The 15,052-nt window shown below is 49.9% G+C and overlaps 1 protein-coding gene across 1 annotated transcript; it reads right to left on the reverse strand.

Annotated features, from left to right (window-relative positions):
• Positions 1–5,677: 5,677 nt before the first annotated feature.
• On the reverse strand, positions 5,678–6,030 carry LOC119972959 (small nuclear ribonucleoprotein E-like). The gene has a single exon (XM_038810486.1). The coding sequence runs from the start codon at positions 6,010–6,012 to the stop codon at positions 5,734–5,736; it is 279 nt and encodes a 92-aa protein (XP_038666414.1). The 5' UTR covers positions 6,013–6,030; the 3' UTR covers positions 5,678–5,733.
• Between the last annotated feature and the right edge of the window lie 9,022 nt (positions 6,031–15,052).

Consider the following 15,052-nt stretch of genomic DNA (forward strand, 5'->3'; position numbering starts at 1 on the left):
CATTTGGTGTATATTTGATCAGTTAATTGCATCATGTGCAATCCGTGTTACCCCAGGGTGAACAACACGACAATAATTACTCTTGTTATTTTTACACACCTCTGAGTTGTGCATATTTATGCTCCTCAATTTCCTGCTGACTATCTGGGGATCTATAATAAACACCTAGCAATGTGGCTGCCCATTTTTATTCCTAAACTGTACCCACAAAGCTTAATTCAATGCCCCCTCCAATATACCATTTCTCCTTACTTCAGTAACAAGACTCCTTAACTAATAATGCAATGCCTCTTCTTCTTTAACCCCCATCCCTGTCTTGCCTGAAATTTCTATATCCTGGACTTCTGAGCTGCCAATCCTGCCTCTCCCTCCAACACATCTGTGACAGCTATTATATCACAATTCCATGTGTCAATCCTCGTTCTTAACTCATATGTTTTACCTGTAATATTCCTCGCATTAAAGTCGAGGCCATCCAGCCTTGCCTTACTTCCTTGAAACTAAATTAGTTTTACTCCCTCAGACTTGATTGCTTAGTGTATTATTACTGTCCCTATTCTACCAACAGTGTATCCTCTTCCCCTGCCAAATCCTTTTAAACTCCTCCCAACAACACTAGCAAACCTGCTCGTAAGGATGTTAGTTTCACTCGGGTTCAGATGTAGATCGTCCCGCTTGTACTGGTCCCACCTTCCCAGAAACAGTCCCAGTGATCCAGGAATCTAAAACTCTCCCTCCGGCACCAACTCTGAGCCATGCATTCACCTGCATTATTCTCCCATATCTGTGCTTAGCATGTGGCAGTAATCCAGAGATTACAACCAGAGAGGTCCTGCTATTTAGTCTGCTGCCTAATGCCCTGAATTCTTGATGCAAGACCTCATCCCTCTTTCTGCCTATGTAATTGGTACCAACGTGTACCATGACCTCTGCCTCATCACCCTCCCCCTTCAGGATGCCCTGCAGCCGTTCAGTGACTACTTCAGGTGATTGTATTTCTTTTGGTAACCCATATCTTGTAAATAATTTGGTTAACTCTTCAACAATCACCTTTGCTGTGATTCTCCTCAAAGGCGTTGCTTCCAGAAATCTCGTGGACACATCCATGATCGTCAGTAAATACTGATTCTCACTTTTAGTCTTATGGAGGAGTCCTACATAATCAAGACCCTGCTAAAAGATTCCTCAAGTGCTGGAGCAGGAAGTAAAGGTGCAGGTTTAATCACTGCTTCAAGGTTTCCTACCACTTGACATGTGGCATTTCTGACAAAATTTAACTACATCTTTATGTCGTCCAGACCAATAGAAATGCTTTTATACCTTAGTTCGCGTTTTCCTGATTCCAAAACATCCGGCCATTGGGATTTTGTGAGCCACAAATTTAATTGCTATCCAGATGGAATTACTACCTGGTGAACTGTAGCCAACCTTTAATCTGTAAGAAGAGGTCATCTCCATTTTCACATTAGCACATTAACACTGGAACATGTTCTGCTACCTCAGTTTCACAATAAGTGTCTCATATCGCAGTTTTAATTCTGGATCCTTCTGCTGGGACTCCACTAAATGTGATGAGCTAAACCCTTCAGCCTCATTTAAAAAAAAATCACTATGGGATTTGGTGACACTGGCTGGGCCAGCATTTGTCTCTCCCCAATTACCTTTGTACTTCGTGGCATTTCAGGGGGCATTTAAGAGTCAACCACATCGCTACGGACCTGGAGTCACATGTAGACCAGTCCCCACCTTCTCCTCCTAAGCAATGTTCTCAAAAATAGACCTAGCCACCGGAGGTTTGGCATCCTCTGCCTGTCTTTGTTTGTGTACCTGCGAGCTTGTCACCACACAGGCTGGAAAGAACCCAGGATGATCTTTTTGAAAAAACCTCCATTGATTGTAATTCAATAGGTTTTTCTATCACTTTAGGGGTGCCAATATTTGAGGTCCAGCAATATAATTTCCGAAAATGAATTGAACTCCTGCAATTGGTGTTTTCTCTACCATTCCAACAATTACCTCTCCTGTTTTCAAATCACTTTTCAAATGTATTCCTTGGAGAGAGATGGGTTTAAACGCTCCATGTATTCCACAATTTCTCCTGCAGTAACCCTTCTGGACAGCAGATGGCACTATCCATTATCCCTGTATCCCTCAAAGTTGTGACAGATTTTCTTTCTTTTCCCAAATGCCAAAGATATACTTTTCCCCTCACATATAGCATCTTTGAACATCTCTGTAACTTGCCCTCCAGAATTAACAGCCCACCCCCCCTGTGCAACTTGGACCCCGCCAGCGGCCACCCCATCAGTGACTGCCCCCACGCATGCGCTGCGCGGCAGACAATCAACCCCGGGGGACACAAGTGCTACTTCTGCGGACAGACAAAACACCCCCGGCAGCGCTGCCCGGCATGGAGCGTGCTCTGCAAGGCCTGTGGCAAGAAGGGACATTTCGCTGCAGTGTGCCAGGCCCGCTCAAATTGTCGCTATTGTCCCTGCATCCCCCACGTGCAGCCAGTGGGCGCCGCCTTCTTCCTCTCCTCAGACCATGTGCAGCCTGTGGGCGCCACCATCTTGCTCTACTCACAACACGTGCGGCCCATGGGCATCGCCATCTTGCCTGCCCCAGAACACGTGTGGCCTGAAAGCGCCGCCATCTTGCCTGCCCCAGGACACGTGCGGCCCTTGGGCGCCGCCATCTTGCCTGCCCCAGGACACGCGTGGCCCGAGAGCGTCGCCATCTTGCCTGCCCAGGACACGTGCAGCCCATGGGTGCCGCTATCTTGCCTGCCCCAGACACGTGCAGCCCGTGGGCGCCGCCATCTTGACTGCACAACCTCACGACCGCTTCAACAAAGGTGAAGGTCAACGGGCACGAGATATCCTGCTTTCTGGACTCTGGGAGCACAGAGCTTCATCCAACCCGATACGGGAAGGTGCTGCTCCCTCGCTGTACACCCCGCTAACCAAAGAATCTCCCTGGCCTCCGGAACCCACTCTGTGGTGATCCGGGGGGTACTGCATAGTCACCCTCACCGTCCAGAGGGTAGAATTCAGTGGCTTCCGGCTCTACGTCCTCCCCAACCTCTGCGCTGCCTTGCTACTCGGCCTGGACTTCCAGTGCAACCTCCAGAGCCTAACTCCGAAATTTGGCGGGCCTTTACCACCCCTTACTGTTTGCGGCCTCGCGACACTTCAGGTCGACCCGCCTTCCCTTTTTGCAAATCTAACCCCGGAATGCAAACCTGTCGCCACCAGGAGCAGACGGTACAGCGCCCAGGACAGGACCTTCATCAGGTCTGAGGTCCAGCGGCTGCTGCGGCAAGATATTATCGAGGCCAGCAACAGCCCCTGGAGAGCCCAGGTGTTAGTGGTCAAAACCGGGGAGAAAAACAGGATGGTCGTTGACTACAGTCAGATCATCAATCGGTACACAGCTCGACGCGTACCCCCTCCCTCGCATATCTGATACGGTCAATCAGATTGCACAGTACCGGGTCCTCGACAGTGGACCTGAAATCTGCCTACCTCCAGCTCCCCATCCATAAGGCGGACCGCCCATACACTGCGTTTGAAGCAGACGGCTGCCTTTACCATTTCCTTAGGGTTCCTTTCGGCGTCACCAACAGGGTCTTGGTCTTCCAACGGGAGATGGACTGAATGGTTGACCGGTATGGACTGCGGGCCACCTTCCCATACCTGGACAACATCACCATCTGCGTCCATGACCAGCAGGACCACGACGCTAACCTTTCCAAATTTCTCCACACCTCCACTCTCCTCAACCTAACTTACAACAAGGAGAAGTGTGTGTTCAGCACGAACCGATTAGCCATCCACGGCTATGTGGTCCAGAACGGAGTTCTGGGGCCCGACCCCGATCACATGCGCCCCCTTATGGAACTCCCCCTCCCCCATTGCCAAAGGCCCTGAAACGATGCCTGGGATTGTTTTCGTACTACGCCCAGTGTCCCCCAAACTATGTGAACAAGGCCCGCCCATTCATTCAATCCACCGCTTTCCCTCTGACGGCCGAGGCTCATCAGGCCTTCAACCGTATCAAGGCCGACATCACCAAGGCCGCAATGCATTCGGTCGACGAGATGCTCCCCTTCCAAGTCGAGAGCGATGCATCAGATGTCGCTCTGGTCGCCACCCTCAACCAGGCAGGCAGGCCCATGGCATTATTTTCCCACACCCTCCATGCGTCCAAAATTCGGCATTCCTCCGTCGAAAAGGAGGCCCAAGCAATCGTTGAAGCTGTGCGACATTGGAGGCATTACCTAGCCGGCAAGAGATTCACTCTCCTCACTGACCAATGGTAGATTGCCTTCATGTTTAACAACACACAGCGGGGCAAGATCAAAAATGATAAAATCTTGGAGGTGGAGGATCGAGCTCTCCACCTACAATTACGAGATTTTGTATCGCCCAACGAGCTCAACGAGCCTTCCCGATGCCCTGTCCCGAGGTACATGTGCCAGCGCACAGGTGGACCGACTCCGGACCCTGCACGCCGATCTCTGTCACCCAGGAGTCATCCGTTTTTACCACTTCATTAAGGCCTGCAATCTGCCCTACTCCATCGAGGAAGTCAGGGCTATCACCAGAGACTGCCTGGTCTGCGCGGAGTGTGAACCGCACTTCTACCGGCCAGACCGTGCGCGCCTGAAGGCCTCCCGCCCCTTTGAACATCTCAGCGTGGACTTCAAAGGGCCCCTCCCGTCCACCGACCGCAACACGTATTTTCTCAATGTGATCGACGAGTACTCGAGATTCCTCTGCGCCGTCCCATGCCTCGACATGACGTCTGCCACCATCGCCAAAGCCCTCAACACCATCTTTGCTCTGTTCGGTTTCCCCGCCTACGTCCACAGCGACCGGGGATCCTCATTTATGAGCGATGAGCTGCGCCAGTACCTGCTCAGCAAGGGCATTGCCTCGAGCAGGACGACCAGCTACAATCTCAGAGGAAATGGGCAGGTGGAGCGGGAGAATGGGATGGTCTGGAGGGCCATCCAGCTGGCAGGAGGTCCTCCCCGACGCCCTTCACTCCATTCGGTCGCTCCTGTGCACCGCGACTAACAAAACCCCCCATGAACGTCTTTTTGCCTCGCCCAGGAAGTCCACCTCTGGGGTTTCGCTCCCAACGTGGCTGGCAGCTCCAGGTCCCGTTCTCCTCTGCAAGCACGTGCGCCTCCACAAGGCGGACCGGTTGGTTGAGAAGGTACAGCTACTCCACGCCAACCCTCAGTATGCTTATATAGCGTACCCCGATGGCCGCCAAGACACAGGCTCCCTCAGGGACCTGGCACCAGCTGGGCCCCCCCCCCCCCCCTCCGCCCCGGCGCCACCCTCCCTTCCCCCGGCACACCTCACTGCAGACCCCGCTCCAGGGCAATCAGTCCTCCCCTTGCTCCCACCCGGGGATGAAGAGGATTTCGACACGCTCCCAGAGTCACCGAAGACCAAGCCGACGCCTGGGTCACCACCAGCACTGCGGCGCTCTCAACGACAGATCAAGGGCCGGATCGTCTAAATTTGTAATATTCTCTATGATTTTTTTGTTGTTTTGGTGATAAGTTTTTAATTTCAGAAAATCATTACTGTGGCTCGGTACAAAAACACATCACAACTTAATCCGATTTCCAACAACCGGTATCCAAAATGTTATATAAGACAAGTTAGCTATTTGCTATAGTGTATAGACAATCAAGTTCCAGTGAATCCATTCTTAACTGTGAACGCTCTGTAGTAAGGCGGTGTTGTCCCCTTTCAGCATAACACGGCCCAATGGTTTTCTTGATTTTGATTTCACGTGAATTTCCTCTGCATCATCCAAAACAAGGTTCATGTATTCATCAAAGCCAATTATACACCCTTCTATCCTCATGTTGACTTGTTCATACAGCCATACTTGGATCCTGGATCGATTTTGAAGGTACCTGAAAATAAGGTTGATGGGCTGCACCATCACTTTCTGCACTTTCTGAACCTGCACGCAGTACGCCATGTCGCCGGCTCCGTCCCCCCTGCGGCTGGCAGCGAGCGAACAAAATGGCGGCTCTTCTCTGTAATTTTTAAAAGCAATCTGTACGTATGTAGTTTCCCACCACCCCCGCTGGACTCATTTTTAACAGGGGGTGAATGTGGTAGTCACCACTGTTGTATTATATTGTATATAGGTTTTACGGTAAGGCCCCTGTACTACAGGTACGGGGGTAGATCCCTGCCTGCTGGCTCCACCCAATAGGTAGATTATAGTATAATGTCTCCCACCCGCCCTCCTCCTCTAACCTAATAATAAGACCCATTGGTGTGAGCAGGTAAGTGCTATATTATATTATTATTTTTTTATTTATTTTATATTCGTTTACCAGAACTTGGTTGGAACTAAGAGGGATGGCAGGTAAGGCAGTGCAATGTTCCTCCTGCAGGATGTTTGAGGTGAGGGATGCCGTTAGTGTCCCTGCTGATTTTACCTGCAGGAAGTGCAGCCATCTCCAGCTCCTACAAGACCGAGTTATGGTACTGGAGCTGGAGTTGGATGAACTGCGGATCATTCGGGAGGCAGAGGGGGTCATAGATAGGAGCTTCAGGGAAGTAGTTACACCAAAGACTGGAGATAGATGGGTAACTGTAAGAGGGACTGGGAAGAAGCAGTCAGTGCAGGGACCCCTGCAGTCGTTCCCCTGAGTAACAAGTATACCGTTTTGGATACTTGTGGGGGGGACGACTTACCAGGGGAAAGCCATGGGGTACGGGCCTCTGGCACGGAGTCTGACCCTGTTGCTCAGAAGGGAAGGGGGGGGGGGGATAGGAGCAGAGCATTAGTAATTGGGGACTCAATAGTCAGGGGCACAGATAGGAGATTTTGTGGGAGCGAGAGAGACTCACGTTTGGTATGTTGCCTCCCAGGTGCAAGGGTAAGTGATGTCTCGGATCGTGTTTTTCGGGTCCTTAAGGGGGAAGGGGAGCAGCCCCAAGTCGTAGTCCACATTGGCACTAACGACATAGGTAGGAAAGGATGTCAGGCAGGCCTTTAGGGAGCTAGGATGGAAGCTCAGAGTGAGAACAAACAGAGTTGTTATCTCTGGGTTGTTGCCCTTGCCACGTGATAGTGAGATGAGGAATAGGGAGAGAGAGCATTTAAACACGTGGCTACAGGGATGGTGCAGGCGGGAGGGATTCAGATTTCTGGATAACTGGGGCTCTTTCTGGGGAAGGTGGGACCTCTATAGACAGGATGGTCTACATCTGAACCCGAGGGGCACCAATATCCTGGGGGGGAGATTTGTTAGTGCTCTTTGGGGGGGTTTAAACTAATTCAGCAGGGGCATGGGAACCTGGATTGTAGTTTTGGGGTACGGGAGATTGAGAGTAGAGAGGTCAGGAGCACAGATTTGACTTCGCAGGAGGGTGCCAGTGTTCAGGTAGGTGGTTTGAAGTGTGTCTACTTCAATGCCAGGAGTATACGAAATAAGGTAGGGGAACTGGCAGCATGGGTTGGTACCTGGGACTTCGATGTTGTTACCATTTCAGAGACATGGCTAGAGCAGGGACAGGAATGGTTGTTGCAGGTTCCGGGGTTCAGGTGTTTTAGTAAGCTCAGAGAAGGGGGCAAAAGAGGGGGAGGTGTGGCGCTGCTAGTCAAGGACAGTATTACGGTGGCAGAAAGGATGCAAGATGGGGACTCTTCTTCCGAGGTAGTATGGGCTGAGGTTAGAAACAGGAAATGAGAGGTCACCCTGCTGGGAGTTTTCTATAGGCCACCTAATAGTTCTAGAGATGTAGAGGAAGGGATGGCGAAGATGATTCTGGAAAAGAGCGAAAGTAACAGGGTAGTTGTTATGGGAGACTTTAACTTTCCAAATATTGACTGGAAAAGATACAGTTCAAGTACAATAGATGGGTCGTTCTTTGTACAATGTGTGCAGGAGGGTTTCCTGACACAATATGTTGACAGGCCAACAAGAGGTGAGGCCACATTGGATTTGGTTTTGGGTAATGAACCAGGCCAGGTGTTAGATCTGGAGGTAGGTGAACACTTTGGAGACAGTGACCACAATTCGGTGACCTTTACATTAGTGATGGAAAGGGATAAGTATACCCCCCGCAGGGCAAGGGTTATAGCTGGGGGAAGGGCAATTATGATGCCATTAGACATGACTTAGGATGTGTAGGTTGGAGAAGTAGGCTGCAAGGGTTGGGCACACTAGATATGTGGAGCTTGTTCAAGGAACAGCTATTGCGTGTTCTTGATCAGTACGTACCAGTCAGGCAGGGAGGAAGGGGTCGAGCGAGGGAACCGTGGTTTACCAAAGAAGTGGAATCTCTTGTTAAGAGGAAAAAGGAGGCCTTTGTGAAGATGAAGCGTGAAGTTTCAGTTGGGGCGCTTGATAGTTACAGGGAAGCGAGGAAGGATCTAAAGAGAGAGCTAAGACGAGCAAGGAGGGGACATGAGAAGTCTTTGGCAGGTAGGATCAAGGAAAACCCAAAAGCTTTCTATAGGTATGTCAGGAATAAAAGAATGACTAGGGTAAGAGTAGGGCCAGTCAAGGACAGTGGTGGGAAGTTGTGTGTGGAGGCTGAGGAGATAAGCGAGATACTAAATGAATACTTTTCGTCAGTATTCACTCAGGAAAAAGATAATAGAACATAGAACAGTACAGCACAGAACAGGCCCTTCGGCCCTCGATGTTGTGCCGAGCAATGATCACCCTACTTAAACCCACGTAACCCGTATACCCGTAACCCAACAATCCCCCCATTAACCTTACACTACGGGCAATTTAGCATGGCCAATCCACCTAACCCGCACATCTTTGGACTGTGGGAGGAAACCGGAGCACCCGGAGGAAACTCACGCACACACGGGGAGGACGTGCAGACTCCACACAGACAGTGACCCAGCCGGGAATCGAACCTGGGACCCTGGAGCTGTGAAGCATTGATGCTAACCACCATGCTACCGTGAGGCCCATGGTGTTGGGCACAACATAATGTTGTGGAGGAGAATGCTGAGACCCAGGCTATTAGAATAGATGGCATTGAGGTGCATAGGGAAGAAGTGTTGGCAATTCTGGACAAGGTGAAAATAGATAAGTCCCCGGGGTCTGATGGGATTTATCCTAGGATTCTCTGGGAAGCCAGGGAAGAGATTGCAGAGCCTTTGGCTTTGATTTTTATGTCATCATTGGCTACAGGATTAGTGCCAGAGGACTGGAGGATAGCAAACGTGGTCCCTTTGTTCAAGAAGGGGAGTAGAGATAACCCCGGTAACTATAGGCCGGTGAGCCTAACGTCTGTTGTGGGTAAAGTCTTGGAGAGGATTATAAAAGATATGATTTATAATCATCTAGATATGAATACAGTAGTCCCCCGTTATACCGCGCTCCGCAATACCGCTGTTCGCGATATACCGCGGGGGGGCTTATGGACCCCAACTGTCAGTTGTGTCAATTTCAGCGGCCGGCTCACTTTGATCCGGAGAGGGAAGCTGCTCTCTCACTGAAGCAATCAGCCGGCCGCTGAAATTGACACTGCCCGCTGCTCTCTCCCTCCAATCCAACTTTTAAGTTTTAATGTTTCTGATTGGAGGGAGAGAGCAGCCGGCAGTGTCAATTTCAGCGGCCAGCTCACTTTGATCCGGAGAGGGAAGCTGCTCTCTCACTGAAGCAATCAGCCGGCCGCTGAAATTGACACTGCCCGCTGCTCTCTCCCTCCAATCAGTACCCCAGCAGCCACAGCCTGTACCTCAGCAGCCACGGCCTGCACCCCAGCAGCCACAGCCTGTACCTCAGCAGCCACAGTACCCCAGCAGCCACAGCCTGAACCCCAGCAGCCACAGTACCCCAGCAGCCACAGCCTGAAGCCCAACAGCCACGGCCTGTACCCCAGCAGCCACAGTACCCCAGCAGCCACAGCCTGAAGCCCAGCAGCCACAGCCTGTACCGCAGCAGCCACAGTACCCCAGCAGCCACAGCCTGAAGCCCAGCAGCCACAGCCTGAAGCCCAACAGCCACGGCCTGTACCCCAGGAGCCACAGCCTGTACCCCAGCAGCCACAGCCTGAACCCCAGCTACAGAGGGGAGGGGCGATGTGAGACCATGCTGGTCTTGCAGAGGCCCGTATGACCTCCTCCTGTGTTCTCTGCTCTCTCCCTCCAATCAGCCGGCAGTGTCAATTTCAGCGGCCGGCTCACTTTGATCCGGAGAGGGAAGCTGCTCTCTCACTGAAGCAATCAGCCGGCCGCTGAAATTGACACTGCCGGCTGCTCTCTCCCTCCAATCAGAAACATTAAAACTTAAAAGTTGGATTGGAGGGAGAGAGCAGCCGGCAGTGTCAATTTCAGCGGCCGGCTGATTGTTTCAGTGAGAGAGCAGCTTCCCTCTCCGGATCAAAGTGAGCCGGCCGCTGAAATTGACACTGTTTTAATTAGATCCACGATGGGGGTTTTAAATTTATTTAAAAATCTATGCTTGCGCTTCCCATTGTGAGTCTACGGGGGTCTGACCTCTCCCCCCGCCCCCCGTAGACTCTCAATGGGAAGCGCTAGCATAGATTTTTAAATAAATTTAAAACCCCCATCGTGGATATCCGCGGCTCGGTTGCAACGCGGGTGGCTGTCTTGGACCCCAACACCCGCATTATAAAGGGGGACTACTGTAATATGATTAGGGATAGTCAGCATGGTTTTGTGAAGGGTAGGTCATGCCTCACAAACCTTATCGAGTTCTTTGAGAAGGTGACTGAACAGGTAGACGAGGGTAGAGCAGTTGATGTGGTGTATATGGATTTCAGTAAAGCGTTTGATAAGGTTCCCCACGGTCGGCTAGTGCAGAAAATACGGAGGCTGGGGATTGAGGGTGATTTAGAGATGTGGATCAGAAATTGGCTAGTTGAAAGAAGACAGAGAGTGGTGGTTGATGGGAAATGTTCAGAATGGAGTTCAGTTATGAGTGGCGTACCACAAGGATCTGTTCTGGGGCCGTTGCTGTTTGTCATTTTTATAAATGACCTAGAGGGCGCAGAAGGATGGGTGAGTAAATTTGCAGACGACACTAAAGTCGGTGGAGTTGTAGACAGTGCGGAAGGATGTTGCAGGTTACAGAGGGACATAGATAAGCTGCAGAGCTGGGCTGAGAGGTGGCAAATGGAGTTTAATGTGGAGAAGTGTGAGGTGATTCACTTTGGAAAGAATAACAGGAATGCGGAATATTTGGCTAATGGTAAAATTCTTGGTAGTGTGGATGAGCAGAGGGATCTCGGTGTCCATGTACATAGATCCCTGAAAGTTGCCACCCAGGTTGATAGGGTTGTGAAGAAGGCCTATGGTGTGTTGGCCTTTATTGGTAGAGGGATTGAGTTCCGGAGCCATGAGGTCATGTTGCAGTTGTACAAAACTCTTGTACGGCTGCATTCTGGTCGCCTCATTATAGGAAGGACGTGGAAGCTTTGGAGCGGGTGCAGAGGAGATTTACCAGGATGTTGCCTGGTATGGAGGGAAAATCTTATGAGGAAAGGCTGATGGACGTGAGGTTGTTTTCGTTAGAGAGAAGCAGGCTAAGAGGTGACTTAATAGAGGCATACAAAATGATCAGAGGGTTAGATAGGGTGGACAGTGAGAACCTTCTCCCGCGGATGGAGGTGGCTAGCACGAGGGGACATAGCCTTAAATTGAGGGGTAATAGATATAGGACAGAGGTGGGTTTTTTACGCAAAGAGTGGTGAGGCCGTGGAATGCCCTACCTGCAACAGTAGTGAACTCGCCAACATTGAGGGCATTTAAAAGTTTATTGGATAAGCATATGGATGATAATGGGATAGTGTAGGTTAGATGGCCTTTAGTTTTTGGACTTCCCATGTCGGTGCAACATCGAGGGCCGAAGGGCCTGTACTGCGCTGTGTCGTTCTATGTTCTATTATAAATATGTGCGCTCTCCGACCAGCAGCCATTGCGTCAGCTGCTGCAGGAGGCCACACACCTCTGTGTAATAAAGCCTTGATTACATTCTACTCTCGTCTCGTCGTAATTGATAGTGCATCGGGGGGGCAGCACGGTGGCTAGCACTGCTGCTTCACGCCGCCGAGGTCCCAGAGTCACTCCCGGCTCTGGGTCACTGACTGTGTGGAGTCTGCACATTCTCCCCGTGTTTGTGTGGGTTTCATCCCCACAACCCAAAGATGTAGCATAGTGGTTAGCATAAATGCTTCACAGCTCCAGGGTCCCAGGTTCAATTCCCGGCTGGGTCACTGTCTGTGTGGAGTCTGCACGTCCTCCCCCTGTGTGCGTGGGTTTCCTCCGGGTGCTCCGGTTTCCTCCCACAGTCCAAAGATGTGCGGGTTAGGTGGATTGGCCATGCTAAATTGCCCGTAGTGTCCTAATAAAAGTGAGGTTAAGGGGGGGTTGTTGGGTTACGGGTATAGGGTGGATACGTGGGTTTGAGTAGGGTGATCATGGCTCGGCACAACATTGAGGGCCGAAGGGCCTGTTCTGTGCTGTACTGTTCTATGTTCTATGTGCAGGGCAGGTGGATTGGCCACGCTAAATTTATTTTTTAAAAACCGAAATGTGTGAAACTCTGAAATCTCTCAAGTATCGGCCAACATAGAAGCTTCATAGAACCTGCCACTAGTCTTTGAGCAAGTTCTTTAGTTAGTCACGGATGGTAGTCCTTCCCCTAGAGTCTCTCTCACTGGAATGTATATTCGCTGAGTGTTACAAAATATTTCCTTAAATGTCTGCCTCTGCATCTCTGTTGATTAATCCCTCAACTTAATTTCCCAGTCCAATTAAACCCCCTCTACCTTCACACTCTCATAATTGCCTTTATTAAGTTCAAAGCACTAATCTGAGACCCACTCCTCTCCCTTTAATTGAATCTAAAATTCAAATCATGTTAGTCACTGCTACCTCGGGGAGCCTTTACCATGGGGTTATTAATCAATCCCGTCTCACTGCACATTATCAGGTCTAGAATAGCCTGTTCTCTGGTTGGCTGTAGCATGTGCTTGTGTCACAAGCCCCGAATATTTCTTCCTGCATTCTCCATCCTACAGTGTGACTGCTATTAAGGGGCCTATAAACGACTCCCACAAGTGACTTCCTACCTTGACTGTTTCTGATCTCGACCCAAGATTATATATCTACACCTTTAGAACGAAGGTCATCTCTCTCTATTGCGCCGTCATTCTGAATTAACAGAAATGCCCCTCCACCATTTCCTAGATTCCTGGCCTTCCTAAATATCTTGTACTCTTGAAAATTCAGGTGTCATCTTGCAGTTTTGTCTCTTGTGATGCTCACAATATTTGTTTCCACTTGTGCTTTCAATTCATCTGTTTTATTATGAATGCTACATGTATTAAGATACAAGGCCTTTAACATTTTTACCATTTAGCAATCAGGCCTTATCTGCTGACACACACTTCACACTGTCCCTTTCCTGCCATGTTCTGCTTATTTATTCTCTTATTCTGACCTTGCTCTTTTGCCTTATTTTCTCTCTTTAATTGATCATGTCTTCCCAATCTTGATCCCTTGGCCCCACTATTTAATTTAAAACCCTCTCTACCAATCTAGTTATACGGCTCACCAGAACACTGGTCTCCATTTGCTTCACCCGATGCCTGTGTCTATATATTTACATTGTATTTATGTATGTCCTGTTTTTTTCATGCATGGAACGATCTGTCTGGAGTACGGAGTACGCAGAACAGTACTTTTCACTGTACCTCAGTACTCATGGCAATAAATCAAATTCAATTATAGTTCAGGTGAAGACCATCCCAACTGTACAGCTCCTACTTTTCCCAGTACAGATGCCCTCTTTCCGAGGCCTGCCTATGTCATTGCTACCAATGAGGATGACAACCACTGGATCCTTTGCCTCCCACTGCAAGTCTTTCTCCAGCCCTGATCAGGTGTCCTGAACTCTTGACACCAGGCAGACAACCAGCCTTGGCTGTAGTGAACAGTGTCCAGCTCTCTGACTGTACTGTCCCCTAATATCACTACTTTCCTATTTACTCCTCCTGCTTGAATGCCCTCCTATACAAGTGACCCTTCAGCCACCACTTTCATCCATACAGGCTGCAATCACCTCCAACCAGTTGGACAATTGCAAAGGCCGAGGTTCTTCCACTTCGACCTTCTGGGTCCCCATACCTGCCTCTGTTGCAGTCACACCCTCCTGTCCCTGACAAAATCAGAAGACCCTATCCTAAGAGGTGTGACTGCCTCCTGGAACAAAGTGTCAGAGTAACCTACCTCCTGATGTGACACAGTGTCTGCAGCCTGACCCCCAGCTCAATGTCTGAGCCGAAGGTCCTCAAGCTGCAGACGTGTACTATGGATGGATCACACCCGCTTCCCGGTGTTCCCACCTTCTGCAGTTGCAACACCTCAACCTGCCCGGTGTTAATTAATCTATTTTTATGACACGGTAGCACAGTGGTTAGCACTGTTGACTCATAGCGCCAGAGACCTGGGTTCAATTCCTGGCTTGGGTCACTGTCTGTGCGGAGTCTGCACGTTCTCCCAGTGTGTGCGTGGGTTTCCTCCGGTTGCCTCCCAGTCCAAAGATGTGCAGTTTAGGTGGATTGGCCATGATAAATTGCCCTTAAGTGTCCCAAAAAAAAGGTTAGGTGGGGTGACTGGGATAGGGTGGAGGTGTGGGCTTGGGTAGGGTACTCTTTCCAAGGGTCGGTGCAGACTCAATGGGCCGAATGGCCTCCTCCTGCTCTGTAGATTCTAATAAACAGTTCTACTCCCAATAGCTTTTACTACTGTATTTACTACTAAGTATTATATATAAAATCTTAATATTTCTAATTATATGAACGTTGAAGAGAAAGCAGCAAAATATTTACCAATCATGATGATGCTCCCCGAATCTGGTCACTTCGCTCTGGAGTCACTGACTGTATTAGATTGGACTGGACAGCTCTTCCAGGGGCTGCTGACCGCCTCCGGATCCTCCTCCTCCATTCATGAGGCACGGACTCTTCTAGGTGCTGGTTTTCCCAAAAATATTGTAAAAGTTACATAA

The sequence above is a fragment of the Scyliorhinus canicula genome, chromosome 10 (genome assembly GCF_902713615.1).
Source record: "Scyliorhinus canicula chromosome 10, sScyCan1.1, whole genome shotgun sequence".
In the NCBI taxonomy this organism is placed as follows: Eukaryota; Metazoa; Chordata; class Chondrichthyes; order Carcharhiniformes; family Scyliorhinidae; genus Scyliorhinus; species Scyliorhinus canicula.

Bases quoted from the DNA above. Each gene is read 5' to 3' on its own strand.
- LOC119972959 (XM_038810486.1), bottom strand. From the start codon at position 6,012: ATGGCGTACTGCGTGCAGGTTCAGAAAGTGCAGAAAGTGATGGTGCAG.